Source organism: Heliangelus exortis, chromosome 7, assembly GCF_036169615.1.
Source record: "Heliangelus exortis chromosome 7, bHelExo1.hap1, whole genome shotgun sequence".
Taxonomy (NCBI): domain Eukaryota; kingdom Metazoa; phylum Chordata; class Aves; order Apodiformes; family Trochilidae; genus Heliangelus; species Heliangelus exortis.
Genome location: NC_092428.1, coordinates 31,946,789 through 31,970,950, shown reverse-complemented (window position 1 = coordinate 31,970,950; position 24,162 = coordinate 31,946,789). Strand labels below are relative to the sequence as shown.

At 48.4% G+C, this 24,162-nt stretch overlaps 1 protein-coding gene across 1 annotated transcript in view; it reads left to right on the top strand.

Moving 5' to 3' along the window:
• CTBP2 (C-terminal binding protein 2) overlaps positions 1-20,892 on the top strand; it is a 40,615-nt gene extending 19,723 nt beyond the window's left edge. The window contains 8 exon segments of the mRNA XM_071749654.1: positions 10,611-10,765; positions 12,012-12,156; positions 13,754-13,960; positions 15,061-15,275; positions 16,037-16,167; positions 17,007-17,134; positions 18,102-18,219; positions 20,342-20,892. Coding sequence (XP_071605755.1) covers positions 10,611-10,765; positions 12,012-12,156; positions 13,754-13,960; positions 15,061-15,275; positions 16,037-16,167; positions 17,007-17,134; positions 18,102-18,219; positions 20,342-20,522 — 1,280 coding nt within the window. The 3' untranslated portion in view covers positions 20,523-20,892.
• Positions 20,893-24,162: the final 3,270 nt, after the last annotated feature.

Below are 24,162 nucleotides of genomic sequence, written 5' to 3'. Positions count from 1 at the left end.
TAGCTTTCTACATCGTCCAGTACATCAATTTATAATTCCCTCAATCCAGCTTAGTCTCAGCTGTATTAATGCATGGCTTGAGGGCACAGAGAGCTAAAAAGGACTGTATTGTGTGGCATCTCTAAAATCTTTTTTCAGAGAAGTTGGATAAAGAGATGGAGGGGTTTTTTGGGGGGAAAATGGGGGGTTTATGGGTTGTATTTTTTTCCAGCTGAGTGGGCAGCCTTGCAGGTGGCTCTCCAGCAGAACATGCTGCTCTGGGAAGGTGCTGCAAGCACAGCTCCTTCTTGGAACTAAGTGATCTTTAGGATCTCTTCCAACCCAAACCACTCTATGATTCTATGATTCTTCCTCTTATTGATGTGTCTGGGGAGACAGCTTTACAACAGTATTAAAAATCATAAAATGTTAGTTGAAGAACATGGTTAAAAGGAGAACTGTTTCTTTCCCATATTTTTCCTAGGACATTACATACAGTGCTCTGGCTTCTTAGTACAGTCATGAGCAGTAAATCCTGCCCAAGGTGGAACCAGGCTTTTCCAGTATGTAGTAAAAACACCCAGAAAATCTTTGGGTCCCGTAAAATTCAGAAAGTACAACCCCAGGGGAAGGTCAGGGTGCTCTGGTTGTTCCCCACAGAGCTGCTGTTTCCTGCTGGGACTTCCTCAGCCAGAGCTGCTGGGCTGGGGTGTCCAAGGGATGATGCTCCCAGATGAGCTGCTTCACTGGGGGAACAACCTTTCTCCTTAATATGTTCCTCCAAATGATAAAATCCATTCTCCTCTGCTATGTGCTGCAAATTTCTTTATCTCCTATACCTTCTCACCTGGCAAATATTTGATAACATGACGCCAGGAGCTGCTCCAAGAAGGTGTTTCTGGTAGGGAAAGCACCCTCTGAAAGCACCAACATGGTGAAGGACAACCCTTAAAGGGTTCCTTGGTGGCCTCAGTGGCTTCCTTGAGAGCAGAAAGTCCAAAAGTTGGGGCATCCTGCCTTTGGGGACCTTTTGGGGAGCTTGGGGTACCCTGCCTTTGGAGACCTTTTGGGGAGCTTGGGGTACCCTGCCTTTGAGGGACCTTTTGGGGAGCTTGGGGTACCCTGCCTTTGAGGGACCTTTTGGGGAGCTTGGGGTACCCTGCCTTTGGGGAACTTTTGGGGAGCTTGGGGTACCCTGCCTTTGAGGGACCTTTTGGGGAGCTTGGGGTACCCTGCCTTTGGGGAACTTTTGGGGAGCTTGGGGTACCCTGCCTTTGAGGGACCTTTCGGGGAGCTCCTGCCTGGGCTGGGGTTGCAGGAGTACTGGATTGCAGATTTCATTTGCTATCCCATGGAGAACAGGTGGGGTTTGGTGGTCACTGCCAAGCCCAAAGTTTTGTTTGCTGAGTTTTTATGGTTCTGGGCTGTTTTAAATGTCAACAAGAATTCAGCACGTGCCCTTCTTACTTCAGTGTAGCTGTGATAAAATCCTACGATAGGCTTCTAAAGCATTAGTTGTAAAAATAAATCAGCTTTAATAGCAAGTAGGTGGTAGTTAAGTGTTCTTGGATGTTAGTGTTTAGGAGTTTTTTCACACTAAGTTATGATCCAGGGCTGCAAGGAAGTGAGGGTGTTTATCTTGGGGAAACGAGTGGGATTTGCAGGCATTCTGCACTTTCCAGGGACCTGCCAGGGTTATTCCCTCGCTCAGATATTTCCAGAGTTGATCTCAAATTCCTCAAAGAGTAACAGGAGAGCACAAGAGGCTCTGGGTACAGACTGGGACAGGGAAAAAAGTGAAAAAATAAGATGACAAAAGCAGGAGCCCAGTGTGGGGTGTGAACGTGCTGCAGAAAAGCTGGAGACGTGGCAGTGGTTGGGCTTTTCTTCTTTTCATCTTTGCTGTGGCAAAAGGGTGGGGAGCAGGGGTGCAGCCAGGAGCAGGGGTAGGAAGGGATAAAGCTGTCAAAGGCCCAGTGCCCTCAGCAGAAACATTTGGTGTTCATAGGTTGAAGAGGGGATGGTTTTGGTCTCCACAAAAGATGACCTTGCAACGGGGTCACCTAACAGGCAGTTCCAGCTGGGCTCGTGCCCTTGGCAAGTGCCCAGGAGCTCTTTTAATAGTTTTTACAAGGGATGAGGTTTTAGCAAGACCCCTGGATTTTGGCATGAGCTCCCTGTCTTTTTTCCTTTGGTAGCCAGCAGGCATCCCTCAGGCTGTGGATGAGCCCCTGGGATCATGCACAGTGTGTCCCACAGGGCTCAGGGACAACCCTTGTGCTTCTCTTTCTGCTTTCTCTTTCTCTCTTTCTGCATTTATTACTTTGAAAGAAGCTGCTGGAGATGTCCAGGTAAACTTCAGGGATTGAAACCAACCCTTGGCACAGGCCAGGACTTCAGGTGCTCCCTGCTGGATGACAGCTCCCATCACAGCCCATGACATCTGTGGCATTGACAGGAGGGACCAAGGCATCTCCCAGCCCTTTTTGGCACTTTGCACTTGGCAGAGGTTCCTTTGGGGCAGCTCTTAGAGTCAAGCTGGGCTCTCAGCAAAGGCTCCCTCATTGTACTTGAGAAAAGAGCATTAATGGATCCTCAGTGGGACCTACAGAAAGCCTCCTAAAGGTCTCAGAAATGCCAGCAGAAGCAGAGCAGCTGGTGTGGGGCAGTGGTGATTCAGGCCATCCCCATGCCAGGGCTGTTGCTGCCCATCAGCAGACTCATCTTTAGCTTTGAATTTTTACATCTCATCTTCTGAAACATCTTTACAGCCTCTGAACCCCTCAGGATTATTTGAAGCCTCCTACCCAGATGGCTGATGACCAGAGGCTCTCCACTGTGACCTCATGTAAAGCATCAGCATCATTCTCCTTGGTTTTTATTTATTTTATCTTTAAAAAAACCAAAACAAACAAACAAAAAGTTAATGAAAGCTGTTCGTTTCCTGAAGTGACTCATTAAGTTTTTTACTGCTCCAGTTTGCTTCCACTTGGATAGAAAGGAAAAAGACAGAAGGATAAAAAGAAGAAGGACCCAAAGGAGATCTGGGCTCTTGTCCCTCCTGAGTGATGCCAGGGGGCTGGAAAGCATCTCAGTGGTGAACATCACACCTGTGAGATGGAAAGAATATTGACTGCAGCTAAAGTGACAGCACTGGGCAAGTTTCTGGGTGATATCAAGAAAGCCATCCAGCAAACCCCACAAACAAGCTGTTTGCAGCACTTGGCTTGCAGATGGAGCACGTTCAAGGAGAACTTGATTGGGTTTTTTGCTACATTCCCCACACTGTTTCTAATAGGAGCTGCAAAAGCTCAGCCCCTGGACAGTGGGACACTTTGATGTCCATGTGGTGTCTGAATCATAACCACAACACAAACCCCAACTGGGTTTTTCTCCTTTTTTTCCCATCCCTCTCTATAAGAATGAAAAAAACCAAAACAAACCAACCAGAAAAAAAACCAGACCAAACAAGGAAAACAACCAACACCAGAAACTGAGCTCCTCTGAGCAAGAATTTTGTCTCCTGAGTGCTTCTTGTGGTGCTCTTGGTTGCATCCCTCATGGCCCACATGGCCTCTCCCATCTTTGGTTATTTTGAGAGTAATCAAAACACCAATAATTTGATATGGAAGGCTCTGTGTTACTACTTTATGACTCTTTTATTGACTTACACCAATTTATTTACTTGCAGCTGTATCTAGAGTGCTCCTGGATGAGATGTAGTTCAGCCCAGAGATCACTTGATGGAAGAAGAGTGCTTGAGAGTTTTGTAAAGCTTGTGCTTCACTTTCCTGCCCCAAGACAGCATCCTCTGCCATTGTTAGTGAGTGACATGGAGCTGGGTGCTTTAATGTGGGTAAACAGAAGGAGGTGGAGAGCAGTATCTGTTTCTGGTGTGGGTGACTCCAGGAATTCCAATCCAAGTAAGAAAATCCCACACACGCACCCTCCCTGTATTTTTCCTGAGCATTTCTTTGGGGTTGGTGTCTGCTGCTGTAGTTCAGCTGGGGACTGTGATCACCATCTTCATATCAGCTAATAAGGATGTTTTAAATGGGAATTTCCTAGGAATTTTTCAAAAATACATTCTTAAGAGGAAGCCCTGCCAAGTTACCTGAAAAGGGAACTGGCAAAAAGCCAGCTCTTCTGTGCTGATGGAAGGAAATGTGCTGCAGGGGTCAGGAGTTTGCACGGGCTCTTCCCAGCAGCAGGTATGACTTCTTTCCTTTCTGCCAGGAACTCTACCCCTCATGGGGGAGGAAGGCCCTTGCTGCCTCTTTGCCCATCTCTCTGGAGCTCAGGAGTTTCTCTGAGGCCTCATTTCTCTTGCCAGAGGGGTCTGACATGAACCTCTGGTTTTCCCCACGTTGTTCCCCTTCCCTGTGTGTTATCTGTGACCCACAGAGGTGGCTTCCCAGAGGTTTCCCCTCTGTGCTCCCCTGAAGTAGGACCAGTGCTGATTTACAGTCTACAGAAAAGGTTGCCCAGGGCCACCAGGGAGTGAAGACCCCTGAGGCACATCAAAGGTTATGGGCTGTGGGACCTCATCTTTCCTGCTTGTCGTGCTGGGATGATGGCTGGGACAGGAAATCCATGGAAAATTTGAGATGCTCAAGAAATGGGAATGCACATTCAAGAGGAGGATGTGCCTAAAAGGGTTGTTAACCAGTGGCACAGGCTGCTCAGAGAGATGTTTGAATCACCATCCCTGGAGGGGTTTAAAAGGTGTGAGGGACTTGGTGTAACACTGGACTTTGTAGAGTTGGGTTAATGGTTGGGCATGATGATCTTAAAGGTGTTGCTGAATCACAGAATAGGATGATTGAATCATTAAGGTTGGAAAAGACCTCTGAGATCACCAAAGACCTCTGCTCCAACCAAAATGATGCAATGATTCTAAATCCCCTTGTCTTACCTGAGACTGGACTTCAGGAAGTCTGACAGATCTTTTGATGTCTATGTTACAGTGCCAGCTCTGGGCAATAAATCTTTGTTCTCATTATTCATGACCCTGTCCTACAATTCCAGGATTCCCCTGGACATCCAGAACCACCTGATAGGGTCAGCAGAACCCTTGTGTGTTAGAGGGCTGTGTGTGCTGGGGAATTGCTGCCTGTTTCTGCCAGGTGTTTCCCTTGGACAGAGAGTAAGATGCAGCACTCAGAGTATAAAATGGGAGTGAGATGCAGATATTTTTTTCCCATATTTCTTGGATGAGGGTTGTCTCAAGCCCTTGCTGCTGCTGGTGATGGTGACTGGAAAGAGAAAACAAAACAACTGCTCCAAGGAGGGAGCTGCCACGTGCTCTGGAGATGGGGCATTGCTCGAGTCCAACCTTCTTCCATCCTTCACCATCTCCCCCAGCAGCATTTCCCTGTGCTCCAGGAGTGGGGGATTGGGACAGCAGGGCTGCTTCTATCTCTCTGACTCAAACCCAGCAGGACCACAAAATGGGCATCCTCAAGGAGGTGTGGATCCTACCAGTGAGGTTCTGATGCTGGAAACCAGTTGGTTTACACAGCCAGAAAGAATTTGGCCCTTTGCTTCTGGCTGCTTAGATGAGATCAGCACAGTTTTGCTTTCCCCCAGTGCTTTGTGTTGGCTTTCGTGCTGCTGCTAGAGCCTATCAGCCTGATCCTGGAGCCTCCTTCAAAATAACTCCGCATGGAAAGGCACGTTTCATTTTTTTTTCAGTTAAAAAAAAATAAAATAAAATAAGCCCCACACAAACAAAACAACCCAAACAAACATAAAGCACAGCGTGGCACAGATTAAATCCATTTGAGACAACTCGAGAAAAAACCCCGCCGTATGTGCAAGTCAATAGGAGGAGGGGAGTGGAAGGGGGGAAAAAGCAACTGTGACATATACAAACCCTTTAGTGTGCATAGCATAAGATTTTTTGGCTGGCACTCACATGATTTTTATTCAAGGGCTGGGAAAGAACTACGATTAGTTAAAAGCTTCGGCAAAGTCTGGAGGGAGTGCTCTGAAGAGTTGGGAGCCGCGCAGAGGTGACTGTAACTCCTCTCACAATTTCAGACCATTCTTCTGTGGCTCAGGACAAAAGCCTTTTCTTTTTCCCTCCGTGTTCAAAGAGACTTTTGTCTTGAGATGTTGCAGCTGTGGGCCGCGGGATTGCTTGTTTGAAGATACCCCCTCGTAGACGAAAGGAGAGGCAACGCACTGCAAAGTGGTAGTATTTTCTCATGTGTGGGTTCCCCCCCTTCCTCCTCCCTCCCTCCTCCTCCACTGCCATGTGTGGTTTTTAATAAGAAGAAGAATGTGGAGGCAACATTTTCCAGGCAAGGGGAAATTTCCTGTTTCTTTTCTGTTTGTTTAATAAAGTGTGTAGTTGACTGTAAAACTGTAGCTACTCTTGTCGTGAACGGGTAATTCAGGCGAGTGTCAGGATTGCTTCTTGATGCACTTTTATATACTGCAAGTGAACATGTTTAAAGCCTTTTCCCTTTTTTTTTTCCCCTTTTTTTTTTTTTTTTTTCTTCTTTTTTTTTTTTAATGCTGCATGGCGTAGGCAACTGAGATTAATAAGAATTAGGCAAATGGCTTCTGCTTTTGTTTCTGGGAGATGGTACCAGCCGTCTTGCGGTCACACAAAGGCTGCCATTTAGCAGGGAGCACTCCCTAATTCTCTTGGCAGGGGTGCCATTGGGATCGGATACAAGTGGGTGGCAAAGGGGAGGAGCAGCAGGAGAGGACAAGCAGGCTTTGTGTATTAAAAATGAAACAAAAGCACTTTATACGCGGGGCTGCGTGCAACAAGCGGCGCTGCCTGCGAGCCGGGGTGGAGTTTGAGTTCTCACTGTGACTGCAAAACCTTTTTTTCTTTTTTTCCCTAATGTTTTTTTTTTTTTTCCCATAAACCCTCCCTCCTCTCCCTCTTCCTTACCAAGCTGTCCCTGCAGTGCTGGTGAGGATCTGCGGGCAGCTAAAAAACCCCACATATCAAACAAGATTCGCCACAACTTGGCAGGAAAGGCTGAGGCTTTGACGTGGTGGGGAGGATCTGCTGAGTTGATGAGGCTCTTGGGAGAGAGAGATGAGCCCACCCCAGCCCCAAGGAGAGCTTCTCTGCTGCCTGTACCACCCTGGTGTACTCTGCTGCCTGTACCACCCTGGTGTACAGTGCTGCCTGTACCACCCTGGGGTTCCCTGCTGCCTGTACCACCCCGGTGTGCTCTGCCGCCTGTACGCGGGGAGGCAACGTTGGGCTTGGTTCCCCCAGCACCATTCCCCTCGGTGGAATGAGAGGTTTTTGCAACATGGGGCAAAGTGAAAGGGTTAATGGCTGTGATGTTTTATCAGAATTGAAGAGGGGAGGGGTGTCTGGCTGTTTAATTACTTTCTGATCCATAGCATACCTCGTTCTTAATGAAGCGGTGGCACGCAGAGCAAACATGCTGTAGGAGCTCGGGTAAAGAGGAGGCAAACTGAGTTTCACTTGGTTTTGTCAGCTCAACTGTTTTGGTTTGGATGTGTTTGTGTGTTCAGGAGGCAGGAACCAGGTTGGTGAAGAGCAGAGGCAGGTTGGTGGAATGGCAACAGGAGAGGCAGGCAAGGAAAATACATGGTGGTTGAAGTTGCAAACCTGCCAATGGGTTTTATTATTTCCATGCTTTATGCACTTCATCTCCTATTAATTGGCTTCAAAACTTTCCCGGTGGGGCTGAGGTAAACTCCCACGTTGGAGTAGCAGAACTGAGAGACATTCCTCTGAATACCTTCCAGTTTCCAGCCAGCATTTATCCTCAGAGACTGCCCATTGGTGTGCAGGTGAGGGTGACATGCCTAAGGTGTCGTCATGCACAGTGACATCCCTGATCTTGAGCAAAGACAGATGCTGTTTCAAAAAAATGAAAAAACAAAAAAAAAAACCTAAAAAAAAGAGCCGTGTTTCGCTTTCAAAGAAGCTTGTGTAATGGCAGCAAATAAAACTGTTATTTTGGGGCTCAGATTAAATGTCAGTTTCAGAGACCCCTTGGTTTCATCTTCCACGTGCCACCACCACCCTGCCCTGCCTGAGGGTGGTCCAGGTCCCTGGTGGGCACCAAGCTCTGCCCTCAGCTTGCCCAGACAGAGGTGAACAGCTTCATGGGGATGGTGGCCACCAGGGCTGGGATTACCACAGCCACCTCACCCCTTCATCTGGTGCCTTTTTATTTACAGCTGTGAGGCTGGTAGGTGATGCCCTAAGCCTCGGAGATCACATGAGTAAGTGTTTTAAGTCAGGGTTATAATTCACTCTCTTGTTAACCTGAGAAAGCACTCTAGCTGTGGAATAGTGCTTCGTGTAAGGATTGTGTAAGCTTTCTGAGATCTGTGCATGTTTTCATTCTTGCTTATCTGCTTATGCCAAGCTTCTTTCCATTATCCAAATCATCTCGGTGCCCTACCCTGCCCACTGACACACTTGCACTTCCATCTGGATGAAATGCACACAAACATAATGCATTATTCCAGCATTTGCTAATGGAGATCTTGGTAGGAAAGACAGAGGGAAGGACCTGTCCCTGTAGTGCTGGTCTCTAATGCCAGAAGTCTTCCGCTGGGTTTGTTGGTTGGTAATTGATTTTTTACAGTGGATTCAGTAAACAAGGATGGAAAGACATTGACCCCTCTCTACTAAACCTCCCTGTTCCCATGGGGTTAATTTTTGCCATGCAAAATGAATGTAACTGTGGGCTGCCCCAGGTTTCATAGGCAGCAGTGTGGATCCCTCCCCAGGTGATGCTCTTGGTGCTGGTGTGATCTAGGAGGTATTTATTGCTTTGGCCCATGGCACCCATGTCTGTCACAAACACATCAGCTGGTGGAGATCTTGCTAATGCTTTATCCAACAGCAATCTGGACAAAAAGGCACTTTATTTAATTCTGCCTTGAAAACAAACCAAATCAAATCAGTGCTTTGCTCTTCTCATTAGTTTTGTTTCCTCACTATCATTTTCCTACCCTGTGGGGCAGCTGTGACACTGCCCTTGCTGCTCACCACAGTCCAGGGGGCTGGAGCAATTCCTGTTTTACACTGTGAGTAAGTAAGGAGTGATAACTCTGGTGTAGAGCATTTTGGGGAAAATGCTCTGATCCAGAGGTAGGGAAGGTGTTCCCTGTGTCTGATCACCCCTCTGTCCAAGGATCACACACCTGCTGTGCTTAAAGGCAAGGCAGATGTTGGCTGGTAGTCCCAGAAGGGTCTTGTGCAGAAGGGTTTTGGTAAGAAGAGGGACTTTGCTGAGGCTGATGTGAGGGGGTTTGAAGGTTCAGACCCCAGCCCTCCAGACCTGGCCATCTTGTAGTGTGGCAGCAGAAAGAAAACACTACTTTGTTCCCAGAGCACCTGCTTCCCCCAGTGATGCTTTTCCCAGAAAGCACCTGGGTAGCCAAAAAAGATAGCTCAGATATTTTGTACACTCCTAATGTAATAAATTCCCTTACTGAGTGGTAGAAATTTCGAAGTGACTTGTCCAAAAATGAAGGAATTAATCCCCAGCAGAGCAATAAATAGGATATAAAAATCAGCCTTTGCAGCCCTTGGTGCTGATGGTTCCTTTCCTCACCTCTGCCTGCAGAACGTGTCCTTGTGAAACAAGAGAAAAAGCAGCACAGCTGAACAGACCCCCCAGATACAAACAGTTGCAAGGGAGCAGCCCATGAGAAGGTGTTGAGAAGAGTGGTGGAGGGGGGTCTGGAGCTGTTTCATACCCTGAGTGCAGGTTCTTCCCCCTGGCTCCAGCTGCACATCCCAGAGCATCCTGTGGGATGTAGGAATAGACCAGGTTTGGATTTAGAAAGTAAGCTGAGCTTCACCATGCCCACTTCTGAAGCCTTTGGGTAGTTGGTAACATAATACACCACAGGTTTGTGTGCTACAGGTCTTCAGGGTCCTGCTTTTTTGGTGATTTTCTAATAATCCTGTGGGTTTTTAAGGGGATGTGTGTTTAGAGTTGACTTTCTGAGGTGGTCAGAATGGTAAAGTCATTCCTTAAAAAAACAGACCAAGTGCCAGAGTACTTCTGCAGAGTGAAACCTCAGCCCTTCTGCAGGCAGGGGAAAAAATTCCTGTGGCTTGGGTTTCACTCCTGAGGTGCTAAATGAAAGGGCTGAAGAGGCTGACAGCTTCCATGGTTTGTTGGCTCCATGGCCTGAGGCAGTGAGGAGCAGCAGAGCAGGGACACATGCCCCAAAAGTCACACATGGCTGAAATAGGGTTGTCCATCCCCATCCAGGGAGCAAACCCATGTTTCCTCTTCAGCCAGGGAAGAACCCCAGCCATGCTCCCAAAAGGAAATCATAGAATGGGAGGGGTTGGAAGGGACCTCTGGAGATCCCCCAGTCCAAACCCAGGATCACCCAGGGCAGGACACACAGGAACACATCCAGATGGGGTTGGAAAGGTTCCAGAGAAGGAGACTCCACAACCTCTCTGTCTCCCTCATCCTCCAAGCCCAGAAGTTTCTTCTCATGTTATCCCATCAGGACCTTGGCATTCCATTGCCATCATCATCCCCCCAAAAATTTGTCGTGTGGGCTGAAACCACGTGCTGCTCACCCAGCAAGGGAACCACACTCAGGAATCACTGCTGGTGTAAAAAAATCACTCCTTCTGCTTGCAGGTATTCGTCCTCAAATCATGAATGGCCCCATGCACCCCCGGCCCCTGGTGGCACTGCTGGATGGCAGGGACTGCACTGTGGAGATGCCCATTTTGAAGGACTTGGCAACAGTGGCATTCTGTGATGCACAATCAACTCAGGAGATTCACGAGAAGGTGAGGGGAGCTGGGAGGGATGGGATGGGATGGGGGACATGGGCTGCTGCCTTCCTCTTCCACTTCTTCCTGAGCAAAAAGTCTCCAGGGCTGCACTTGGAGGTCATCACAAAAAACATCAACAGAAGTCACCGCAGATTAAAATTCAGTGAAGGTGTTTTGTAAGTCAGATGTTATTCTGGGAGAAAACAAAAAGCTCACCTTATCTCTCAGCATCTTTTTTTAGACTTTTTTTTTTTTTTACTTTTTTTTTATTTGTGTTTCTCATTTTCTTGAAGTCTGCTTGCACTCTGCACCTCCCCAGGTGTGGCACAGTTACTCTGGCTTTCCCACCACCATTCCCACACTGCAGCTGATGGATCTCCTCAGGTTTGGCTGCACCTCAGCAGCTCATTTCTCCCTGCCAGAGGGTGGGTGAGGGTTGGGCAGTTTGCAGGCAGAACCCTGCAGTGTGGACAGGTGTTTCTGCTTAGAAGCTTAGCTGTAAATACTTTTAAAATTATTTTTTTGTGCCCATTTAGGTAACTCATTGAGGTTTGAAGGGATCAGAAATCACTTCCCTGGAAAAGGGAACTACAAATAGCATGGGTGCTGATCTTTGCAGCATTTCAAATACTGACCGTGGGGGAAGGAGGACAGGTTTTATGATACATTGATAGATGAGCCCATCTTGGAGAACTTGGATAGGTCTTGGGTTTCCAGAGCTCTGAGGTAGCTTATGGTGAGCACCAATGAAAATCAGAATCTCCTCTGAAGGGGCTGGAGTACAGCCTGAAGTGACTGTACAGCCTCACACAGATCTTGTCCTGAAAACATACAGGAGAGGTCAATGTGAACAGTTTGACAGGTATTTGTGCTTCAAACAAAAGAAGGTCAAGGAGTTAAGAGTGACACAGCTGTGTTGAAAACCAGTAAATACTGCTGTAAAACCAAATTCCTTTTTAAAAGCAGAATTCCTGCTGGTTGGAAGCAGAGGGATTATCAGATAACCACTTGGAAAAGGGCCTGAGTGAGTGACAGGCTCAGTTTTCCTCTCCCTTGTCTCCCTAGACCTAAAATCATAATTTTCAGATCTCTCTCCAGTCTGTTCTCAAGGGAAACATCCTCGGTGTCGGTGGTCTCCCCCCTGATGGCTTTGGTGACACCTGGAAGTGTCATCTTACACCATGCCTGGGGCAGACAGCAGTAAAACTGTATAAAATTCCTAATTTAGGTCCTGGCTTCTGACATCTCTGTTGTGTTCCAGGTATTAAATGAAGCTGTTGGGGCAATGATGTACCACACCATCACGCTGACTCGAGAAGACCTGGAGAAGTTCAAGGCCTTACGGGTCATTGTCAGAATAGGCAGTGGCTATGACAACATTGACATCAAAGCTGCAGGGGAGCTTGGTAAGTCCCAGCTCTGCACCCTGATTCCCTCCCACATCCCCCCCACAGACTTTAAAATCACCACCAGTACCTGCTGCTTCCCAGGGGACTGTGCTGGCAAAGTGGAGCTGCAGGCAGGACCTCCCAAAGGGGGTGATTCAGCCCCTAAAATTACAGTTGACTTTTTTTTGTGTGTGTGTGTAGAGAATATTATGACAAGAAAACGTGACCATGAAGTAAACAAAGTGGTGAAGTTTTAGAAGGCAGCTCTTGGGCTCATAGTGTTAAAACTTCCCCATCTGAGTCCCTCATTCCTACAGCTTCCCTGTTCCAGGTACCCCTGGTACTGACGAGTGTTCTGCTGGAACACTGACAGGTTCCTGTCTCTGGAGAGTTGACCTGGCTTTAGCAAAATTGGAGGAAGGGTGTTCTAGTAGATTTTGCTAAGCAAAATTACTCTCCTGACCTGATCTGGTTCCTGGTCATGCCCACACTGCTGGGAACATGGCATGGCAGGTGTTGGAGCAGGAATTGTGCATTGGGTTCTGGCTGCCTCCTTTCCTATCTCATCAGGGGTGCCTCAGGAACCTTGAAAAGAGATTTACTGTATGGTCACGTTATGTGGGCTGCCAAAACACAGAGGGTCACCTGGTCAGAAAGGAGCCCTTGGGCCCAGCTGGGGGAATTCTTGCACACCTGGGTTTGTGGGGTACGTGGCTGTCAGACAGTGCTGGAGCCCCCAGATTTCCATCCTGGTTTGGGTGGTCACACAGACCTTTGGCATTCTGCACACCCCTAAGTGGGAGAGCTTAATTGTATCCATGATTTCAGCAGCTGAGTTACAGCTGGTTTTGATGATCTGCTCCCAAGATTCAGCCTATCAGGCAGTCCTGTGACAGCGTTTAGGATGTCTTGTATTAAAGGTTATCTCTGGGGAAGTGAGGAATAACAGTGTGAGCCATTTCACGGGGTAATTGCAATAAGAGAGTTTCAAATAGTCATTCCTAAAAAAGCAATTCTCAATGTAGGGAATTATTTTTTTTCTCGAGAGGAGAGCGGTGTCTTCCCAACGTAATGGTTTCTTCATGTTTTTAACTCTTATTGTTATTATCCATTATAACAATGTTCTGAGGCTTTTGACATCAAGAAAGGGAAAATATAACGAATAAAGTAATGGGATACTGCTGTATAATCCTTCTTTTTATACTTGGCAAATTGGGTGGCCAAATGATGTGGTTCCGAGTAGAAAATGTAATGACTCCCCACAAATGTAGCGGAAAGTTTAATTGGTATTGCTTCCCATCAGGTAGATTTTCAACTGTGCACTCAATAAATGACCAGTGTCTAAACACCCTGCCTGGCCACACGCTGTCAGCTGCCTCCACCTTGCTGACCAGTTTCACCAGTTCCCAAACTGGTGAAGACACCCCCAGCGGAAGGTTCTTCTTTTGAACCCCCCCGCCGTGGGTTTTTAATTTCCTTGCCCAATACTAGAACCCATGGTCTTCTTGGGATCCCTCCCTCCCATCGGGCTGGGGGTTTGGGGGGGGTGTCCAGCATGGATTCTGGGTGGCCACCTTGAGCCATGGTCATTTTTTTGTGGCCTTCACCTCCTCAGGGATCGCCGTCTGCAACATCCCCTCGGCTGCCGTGGAGGAGACGGCCGACTCCACCGTCTGCCACGTCCTCAACCTCTACAGGAGGAACACGTGGCTCTACCAGGCCCTGAGGGAAGGCACCAGGGTGCAGAGTGTGGAGCAGATCCGGGAGGTGGCCTCTGGTGCTGCCCGCATCAGGGGGGAGACCTTGGGGCTCATCGGCTTCGGTAGGTTGGGGAGGGGAAAGGGACTCTGCAAACGCTGCCAACTCCAGCCTTCCAGGGAGGCTCCCTACCACTGCAGTGCCCTAGGAAGGACCCAAAATGGGTGTTTTCAAACCTGGAATTGCCACAGTGGGACTCTGACACAGATTTTTCAGGGAAGGAGGTGTATTTTGTGAGCTTGGGCTGAGCCCTTGGAGGAGCGCTGGGGAAACCTGACAGGGAGCACAGCTGTAATGCTGCTCTCCTCTGCTGAAACATCTCAGAATCCCAGAGCTGGGTTGGAAGAGACCTTAAAAATCACCTAGTTCCAACCAGGGACACCTCCCACTAGACCAGGTTGCTCCAAGCCCCATCCCTAAGCTCCAGTTCCACCAACTTGCCTCTTTTTGAGCCGTTCTGCCCTGCGTGGTGCCCAGGCTGGGTAAAACATCAGATCTTCAGTTCCCCTCTACCTATGGAGAGTTTCAGCTTTAGCACCAGCACCTCTGTGCCCAGCTGGAGAAGTTTTAAGAGGTGAATAACAAACTGAGGCCTTGCACACAGGGCACAAGGGGTGGGGACAGGCAGGAGGGTCCCAGCATCCCTGCAGGCATCCTTCCCACCACGGATGAGCCCTTTGCTTCCAAGTCCCAGCAGCTGTCTTTGCCCAGCTGTTCAGCAAGAGGCTGAAGAACCTACCCCAGAAAAAGTTGACTAAATAAGGGGTTGGTGGTTTTATTTTTTCCCCCCTTCCTTTTAGGTTTTTCTTGGTAGACACAGCTCTGCAGAGGATTGTTTCTCTGTGATGTCCAGAGCTGCACGTTGTGCCTGCTCTGTCAGACCTGCATGGCTGTGACTGCTGCCACCTGCAAATGGCCATGGGCTGGCAGGTGCCTAATGGCCTCACCCATCTTTTTTTTTTGGGTGCTTTTCTTTTAATTTTAACAGAAACAGTTCACATTTGCTAGACCCAAGCGCTGCCCTCCCTCTGCAAAGTGGCCTGGGTTTGCCCTCCAGCCAGCATCCCAGGAGGTCACAGGGAAATCTCCAGGCCAGGAGAGCTCATCCAGGTGGATCTGGTTGGTGGGAATCAGTGGAATCATCTCTCTTTCTCTCCCCTCCAGGTCGCACTGCTCAGGCTGTCGCCGTTCGAGCCAAGGCCTTTGGCTTCAACGTCATCTTTTATGACCCATACCTGCAGGATGGGATTGAGAGGTCCCTTGGTGTCCAGAGGGTCTACACACTCCAGGACCTGCTCTATCAGAGCGACTGTGTCTCCTTGCACTGTAACCTTAATGAACACAACCACCACCTTATCAACGACTTCACGATCAAGCAGGTGATTCCCCTCACACCCAGGACTGAGGAGAGCATGGGTGCTGGCTGGGGGTCCCTCTGTGATGTTTTGGGGTCCCTCTGTGCTGGCTGGAGTCTTTCTGTGCTGGCTGGGGTCTTTCTGTGCTGATTTGGGGTCCTTCTGTGCTGATCTGGGGTCCTTCTGTGCTGATTTGGGGTCCTTCTGTGCTGGCTGGAATTCCTCTGTGCTGGCTGGGGTCCCTCTGTGCTGGTTTGGGGTCCTTCTGTGCTGGTTTGGGGTCCTTCTGTGCTGGTTTAGGGTCCCTCTGTGCTGGCTGGGGTCCCTCTGTGCTGGTTTGGGGTCCTTCTGTGCTGGTTTGGGGTCCCTCTGTGCTGGTTTGGGGTCCCTGTGTGGCCACAGCAGGATGGTGCCTTAGGGTCTGTGGGCTGGTTGCACCCACGAGCCCATTCATCTCCCCACGGTGTTACCTTGAGTTCACGGGATCACAGAATGGCCAAGGTTGGACAGAACCTTAAAATCATCCAGCTCCAACCTCTCTGCATGGGCAGAGACACCTTCACTGCTCTGTTGGTGTGGAGGTAACAGCAGGCATGGGTTTTGTTTGCCAGTACCAGCCAGATCTGGACTTTCTGTAGGAAAAAAAACCCCATGTGCACCAGGACAGGGATGGCTCTGGGGCAGGAGCAGAGCTTCTCAGCACGAAAACCAGGGAGATACCCATCAGGGTATCAGTGTGGGTCAGCACACTGAACCCACTCTCATCTCTCCTTTTCCACCACCAGATGAGGCAGGGAGCATTCCTGGTGAACACAGCCCGTGGGGGGCTGGTGGATGAGAAGGCCTTAACCCAAGCCCTGAAGGAGGGACGGATACGAGGGGCTGCGCTCGACGTGCACGAGTCTGAACCCTTTAGGTAAAGCTCTGGCTTTTTTTTGTTTTGTTTTGTTTTTTTTCCTTGGGGTGCCATCCATCACGGCGTGTCCAGGGGGTACACAGCACCCTCTGCCTTGTCACACAGCACCCTCTGCCTTGTCACACAGCTCCAGCACTGCAGGACCCTCCTGATGGTTTGAGGAAAGGTGGCAGCACCTTGCAGCAGCCATCGGGTGTGGGCTGGCAGGAGGGTTGCAGGGGCTCAAAGGGAGCTTAGAAGAAGAAATCAGCCTGGGTTTCCAAAAAATCAAACCCAGCCAAGTGCTCAGTATGCAGAAGGACAAATTTACTGTGGGAGTTTGGGGCATTTTTTTGCCTGCAGGCTGCAGCTAGCAGGAAAGGGGGCAGTTGTCAGGGGGAGCACAGCTCCCCTCACCACAAACAGGGATGGAGGTAGAACTAGTGGTTTGCTTGTGTTTCCAGAAGCAATCTTAAAAATAAAAAGGAACATAGCTCCTACCAAGGGTAAAGCCTGTGCTGGGTGACCTGCAGCCCATCCCCACATCCCCACACTGCTGCAGAGACACCCCCAAACACTGCTTCCCATGAGAGCATTAGGAGTAGGTTGGTTTTACAGCGCTCCTGGCTCTTTCTGCTGCATTTTCAGTTTAAAACCTGCACGGGAGCTGCATCCCCCTCTCCCCCAGCACTTTGGAGACCACTTCAGGCTGTCTGGACCCTCCAGTGCCACAGGAGAGGGGCTGCAGCCAGAGGTTTGCATATGCGGAGGGCAGGCTTAGAAGCCATTGGGCTGATCATCTTCTATCCTCTCTTTCAACACTGATTAATTTTAATTTTTTTTCCTCCTCCTGCCCTCAGTTTTGCTCAAGGCCCTTTGAAAGATGCCCCTAATTTAATCTGCACTCCCCACACGGCGTGGTACAGCGAGCAGGCATCCCTGGAGATGAGAGAAGCTGCAGCTACCGAGATCCGGCGTGCGATCACAGGTACCCAGGGGCAGCTCAGCACTGCCCTGCCTGGAGGGGCAGAGACAGGGATCCACCTCAGCAGGAGCCCAGGAAAAGGGGTCTAACCCTGATTTTCTTCCCAGCAAAAAGAGCTGAGAAACCAAACTTGAATTTTCTGTCGTTTGGGGTTGTTTGCGGTTGGGTGAGGGGCTGTTTGTTATTGTTCTTTTTTGGGGTTTGTTTGTTTGGGGTTTTTGTTGTTTGTTTTTGGGTTTTTGTGGTTTGTTATTTTATGTTTTTAATCAATGGGGCTACATGTGCAGCATGGCAAAGATCAGTGTCCATGGCAGGGGACAAAAGGACATTGAAGCAGTACTTGCTGTTCCCTTTATTGGTGCTGTTCCACAAGGTGGTGCAGACCATTCCCAGAACCAAGTCCCAAAGCAGTGAAGACACCTCTGTCCACCTCTTGCTGTCACAAAACAGAATCACAGAATGTTTAAAAGTTGGAAGAGACCTCCAAGATCACCCAGTCCAACCTCTGACCAACACCATAATTCAACTACTAAACCATGTCCTCAAGGACCAGGCCCAAATGCCTTTTAAATGCCTCCAGGGATGGATGGTGACTCCACCACTGTCCTGGGCAGTCCATTCAGGCCATTTGGTGGGGGTGATATTCCAGCAAAGGGATGGTTCTCTCCTCCTAAAAACTGACACACACACACACAGACACACACACACACCCCTTGTTGCCCTGGCTGCAGAGCTTCAGGTCTGGCCAGCCCCTGCTCCAGGGAGCAGCATCCCTTCAGGGGAGGACTCAGAAATCTGATCTCCAGCCTGCACCTCGGGCCAGCCCAAAGCTCCTCCTGAAATGAGGGATCCCATGCCTGCCCCCCACCTTATTAACAAACAAAATGAAATGGAAAATCAGGAGCTCATTAGCAGAGGGTGATGAAGCAAGGACTCGCCTGACACATCTCACCTTTCTTACCAACTCCAGGGCGCATCCCAGACAGCCTAAGAAACTGCGTGAATAAGGAATTCTTTGTCACAACAGCCCCGTGGTCAGTAATAGATCAGCAAGCAATTCATCCAGAGCTCAATGGTGCCACGTACAGGTAAGAGGGAGAAAGGGACCCGCGCAGCCGCCTTCCCCTCCGCAGGAAGGGGTGGGAATTCCAGCTGGAAAAGCAGCACAGAAGCAACAACTTCTGCATCGGCTCAGCCGGTGCCTGCGATGTCCCCATCCATCGGGACTGGCGGTGACATCGCTGGGATTGCTAACACTGCTTGCTTTATCCAGGGGTTTATAAAGCCTCCCAGTCCCCCAGAGGGCCAGGTGGCACCTGGGTGGCATCTCCCCAGGTACCAGGACCCCCAGACCTGTTAACAAGCAGGACACAACTCCCAGACTGAAGCAGCAATTGCAGATTTGCTCTGCACTTCTGTCTGTGCCCTCCCCTGGGCTGGAACCCAGCTTGTGGGTTCCTGAGCCAGGGTAAAAACACCAAGTACAGGTCTGTACCTGGTTGGGCAAATTTCCATCTAAATCCCTGAGGTCAGCTTTACTCATTTCTCCACTTTGGATGGCTCCAAGCACCTTGATAGGAGACACCAGGCATGAGGACTCAGCTGGAGCACAGGCAGCCTTCAGCCCAGCACCAAAAAGACTTTGAGTAGAAGACAAACCCGTGGGCACCTCAGTGCTGTGAGAAGGCAGAGGCAGGAGCACCTCCAGCCCTTGAGAGGGCAAAACCCTGAGCATCCCATGTGCCCTGGCCCTGGGGGGCAGGCAGATTGCTCACTTTGCCCAGCAGAACCTGAGGACTGAAACCTCCAAACCTGCTGAAAACCTCACCCTTGGTCCTGCCCCCCACTGCTCCCAAGCACGTGGGCACTGGCATTACCCTGGGGACAAGCTGTGGCTTCCAGGCTTAACCTCTGCAGGGTGTTTCATCCTTCCTAAGCTCCTTGGGAGCCACGGCCCTGGTGCCCCTTTAAGCTGAGGTCAGCTCCTCACCCACCCCACCTTCATGGGCAGGTAGAGCCTCTCCCTCCCTCCCCCTCTGCCTGGCCCTGAGGTGCAGCAGCAGGGACCTGCTCAGTCCCCACACAGCCCCCAGACCTCCAGAGAGCTTTGGCCTCATTGCCCTCACATTACATCTTCCCTGTGGAAAGCTTAAGAAATTCTCCTTTCTTCTCCTTTCTCAAGCTCAGTGTTGGTTCTTGGAATACACAGAACTCACCCTGCTCTGAGAAAGGCAGAGGGGCTGCAGCCCCCTGTGTCTGCTCTCTGGTTCCCTGAGGAAGCTGCAGCTCACCTGATGGAGAGGCAAACCTTACAAACCATCCTACAATCCTTACAATCCTTACAATCCTTACAATCCTTACAAAGCTTACAAATCTTAGAAACCTTCCCACAAACCTTACAAAGCTAACAAACCTTTTTACAAACCTTCTTACAAAGCTTACAAACCTTTTTACAAACCTTACAAACCTTCCTACAAACCATACAAAGCTTCCTACTAACCTTACAAAGCTTACAAACCATCCTACAAACCTTACAATCCTTCCTACAAACCTTACGAAGCTTACAAACCTTACAAACCTTCCTACAAACCTTACAAACCTTCTTACAAAGCTTACAAACCTTTTTACAAACCTTACAAACCTTCCTACAAACCATACAAAGCTTCCTACTAACCTTACAAACCTTCCACTAACCTTACAAACCTTACAAAGCTTACAACCCTTCCTACAAACCTTACAAACCTTCCTACAAACCTTACAAACCTTCTTACAAAGCTTACAAACCTTACAAACCTTCCTACAAACCTTACAAACCTTCCTACTAACCTTCCAAAGCTTCCTACAAACCTTCCAAAGCAGGCGTGGGTGTTCAAAGGCTCTGCAGAGCAGGGATGATTAAGTCATTAAGGGTGATGGCATTTACCCTGTCAGAGAGCACTCCAGATGATCCCTTTCCCTGTTTTTTTCCAAAGAGAAAAGCCTCCTGATGGTTCAAGGAGCTGTTAGAAGGTACAGCACAAGATGCAAGCCCAGTATCACAGTGAAGGACACTCAGCTAAGGCCCAGCAGCACTGATTTAACTCCAGTTCTCCCTTGTCACTTAAAGGAAAACCCCAAGCTGGTAGAGAAGTGGAATCTTTGCAGCTCGTTTCCTCCATCTCCTCTGAGCTGTGCTGTGACAAACCTGCCTCTCTCTGTCCCCTCTGCCAGGTATCCCCCTGGGATGGTGACTGTGGCACCAGGAGGAATCCCAGCAGCCATGGAAGGCATCATTCCCGGCGGCATCCCCGTGACCCACAACCTTCCCACAGTGGCACATCCTTCCCAAGCTCCATCTCCCAACCAGCCCACAAAACACGGGGACAACAGGGAACACCCCAACGAGCAATAGCAGATAATTTAAACACAAATAACAGATAAAAGGCATTCAATAAACTCGGGACCAAGAGACATTGGAAAAGAAGTTATACACGAACTAAGGAAAAAAAAAAAAAAAAAAACCACAAAGGAATTTGATACTAAATTTGTAATGTCGATTTTGGACAGAGGCATCATTGATGTTCCAGTGTTACTGACAAGGAGATAGCAGTCAGGACTGGGGAGAAGCCCTGAAGAAGTCACCTGCTTACTGAAGCACTGAAAGAAAAAACAAAAAACAAACAAAACCTAGGATGTGATACATTAATGATCAACTTCTGTTATTGTGTGTTGAGTTTCCTTCATCTGTGCATCAATCACATGAATAAAAATAGATTTTTTTTCCCCCCCCCCCTCAATTCCTTGGGAAGGACAGGGCTTCTGCACCTGTTTCCAAACCTTTGCATTGAGCAATCCTCACAGAATTAACACAGAAATGTAAGAGGAAACCATTATGTGGCTTCAGCCCTTTCCTTACTCTTGTTACCTCTTCGAAGGGGAAGCATCCGTACTGGCTTAGAAGAAAAAAAAAAAAAAAAACCAACAATAATAATCCTTTTTTTTTTCTTTTCTTTTTTTTTTTTTTTTTTTTTTTTTTTTTTTTTTTTTCTGCAGTCTCACAGGGCCAGTGATGTGTAACAGATGTTCTCCTGCCAGGTTTAAGTTGTAGCCATTCCAACCAGGATCTGTGGGATGGGGAAAGCAGAAAGGGCTCCTGGCAATGCTGCCCCCCCCTCCCCAAGCCCCCCACCACCCCCCAGCTAACAAACCCCCAAACTGCCAGGCTCTTCTCTGCCCAATACACTGAATAAAGTAGCTGTGCATTCACCTATGCCCTGCAATGATGCAAGAAAAAAAACAGAAGAAAAAAAAAAAAAAAAAAGGAAAAAAAAAAGAAAAAGAAAAAAAAAAAAAGAAGAAAGTATTAAGTTTCACACACTATTTGTACTCAAATATATTTTCTCAGTTTTAAATCTGCAGCTATTTTATCAAGTGGAAAAAAAGTCTTGAGCTGGAAAGGGTTCAAGAATAATGTTGCATTTCCTTATGTCTCAGGAAACACTTTTTATGGCAACTTGTCAGACTGTCTATGAACAAAAAAAAAACAAAAAAAACCCACTTTTTTTAGACATTGATAAAAGTCTTCTTTTCTTCACGTGATATTTTATACGAGAACACTTCAAAACGTGTTATTAGATGTGACTGATTTTAACAAATCCTATTAGGTTTGTATCAACTAGCTACATGTTATATTCATAGTCTTTTGTGAATCATCGCCTTTTTTTTCGTTGTTTTTTTTAAAAAGATGGCCTATTTTGAGCCTTTGTATGGGTACATTCCTGTTTCTGTGACAAAAAAAAAAAAAATATCTTAAGCTGTCCCAAATGGAAAAAAAAAAAAAAGAGGAAAAAAAAAAAAAAAAGAACCCAATGGCTATCAGCAGTATGTTCTGTTTTAGTGTGTTACCGTTATTGTATTTGTTTATTGTAAAGGTGGACATTTAGCGTTCAGTGCAGTTTTCAATAAAAAAAGTGATAAAATTCCTATAATTTCTGAAAGGTAAGAGCTGGGGCTGCAGCCTGGCTGAGGCTTCAAGTCGAAGACTTCTGAGAACGCAGCAGGGAGGTGCAGGAACTCTTCCTCTGTGCCCTCCTCTGGGTTCCTCCGGCAGCTGAGCAGGAGCTGGGACCCCGCTGGCCTCACGGTGACACCCGGTGACACTTCAGGAGAGAGAGCCCTGACCTGCACCAGCCCCTGGCTCCCTGCAGCAGGACTGGAGAAACTCCCAGAAACTCAGGGGAGTCTGAAACCTGCAGTGCTGCAGCACCCAGCAAAAACCTGGGGCTGGAGAGGGACCCGGAGAGAGCAGAAAGCAGGAAGTGTCCAGGTTACAGAACTCTTTTGGTTGCTTTCAACTCAGCTGCCAGCTCCTTACCAGCTGCAAACTTGGGAAAAAAAAAAACCAAATCCTAGAGAGGTGTGACTGCTTTGTCAACTCCACACAGCATTCCAGAGATTATCCAGCACCACTGAGAAACCAGGAGGCTAAACCAGGTTGCTCACAAGGAAGTTGTTTGGGAAGCACTGAAATGGCAGCTAAAAACCAAGAGGAAACCATTTAATTGATGTTAAAATTTAGATGTGGCTTGGTGTTTTCATGTGGATTTAAATAAGATGGGTGCAAGGACTTCCCTGTGCCACAGGCTCTGCCATGCTGCTGGCTCCTGGACACCAGGACACGGGGAGCTGAGCTCAGAGCCCACAGGGAGCACCCAACCTCCCTCCCAGCTGCACCCAAGGATGGAGGCAAACGTGGCTGAGAGCTCCTCCTGAAGTGCTCCAAGCATCTTAGGAGTGGAAACTCAGAGATCCTGGGGTCACAGAGCCCAGGACACAGTTTAGGAGCTTCCCCCCACCTCTGCTGGGCATCAAGAACCTGCAGTGCCACCAGCACCAGCTCCAAAGGGAAGAGCCCTGGAAGTGGAGAGGGAGCAGCAGCATCCCAGTCCTGCTGGTGCAGGGGGAAGCAGGACACTGCCACCCTGAAATGGAAAAATTATTGGGAAAAGAAAGAGGAGAGAGATGCTGCTGCAGATTTGTGCTGTCACAGCACCCACAGAGCCATCCTGCTGCTGGCACAGCCAAGGCAGGCAGGGGGGAAGGGGCACCATGGAGGAGCAGTGTCACAGGTCCTTAAACCAAGCAGCTTGAAGGTGAGAGACACTAAAATAAAAGCTGAAAAAGTTAAGGGAAGTTACTGAACAAAAGGGGACGCCAGAGAAGCAGCACTTCAGGGAGGGGCTCCAAGTGCACACAAACTGGGTTTGTTAATGGGGGAAACACAACTTCAGTAATAGTTGCCATAAGCCATGCAGCAGAATTTTGCAAGAATCCAGAATTACTAAATTTTAATATATTAAAAACAAAAGTACAGGGATTTTTTTTTTCCACCAAGGGATTCATAAATAAAACCAGAAAAAAAAAACAAAACCAACCAACCAGATGTAAAAGAGGTAGCAAGAGAAAGCCAAGTTCTGTGCTAGGAAAGCGTGTGCTACTGCCAGCCAGAATATGAGGAAAAATAAACATTGAGAAACCCAATTTTAGAGATTTACTTGGCTAAAAAGAGCAGAACTTGCCAACAAGCTGCAAGGTAGCGTTTGCAAATTAATCTGTCTTTGTAAACAAAATTTCAAGTCTGTATTGGAGTAGAGTACCCATGAACATCCAGTGACTGCTGGGCTAGCACAAAGCAAGGGGTTGCATCTCTTTAATCTACAGGTACAGGAGGTTTGGATTACTTGGGGGAGGGGGGAAAAAAAAAAAAAAAAGAAATACTTCACCAGTTTTGAAACGAGCTGTGAAGCCTGGGAACCTGAAGAGCCCAATTTACAGCACATCAGAACCAAACAACAGTGATCAGGAAAGCCAAGAGCTCAGCAGTCCCAGGACTTTCCTCTCACAGGAGGAGAGCAGAGGGGACTGCAGCCACCATGGTGAGGAGCTGGGCCAGGGCCAGGGCCAGCCAGGCCACCAGGAAAGCTGCCCACCTGCAAGGAATGGCAGAGGAGGGAGGGCTGCTCAGCTTTGGCTCAAGGAAGACTTCCACATTC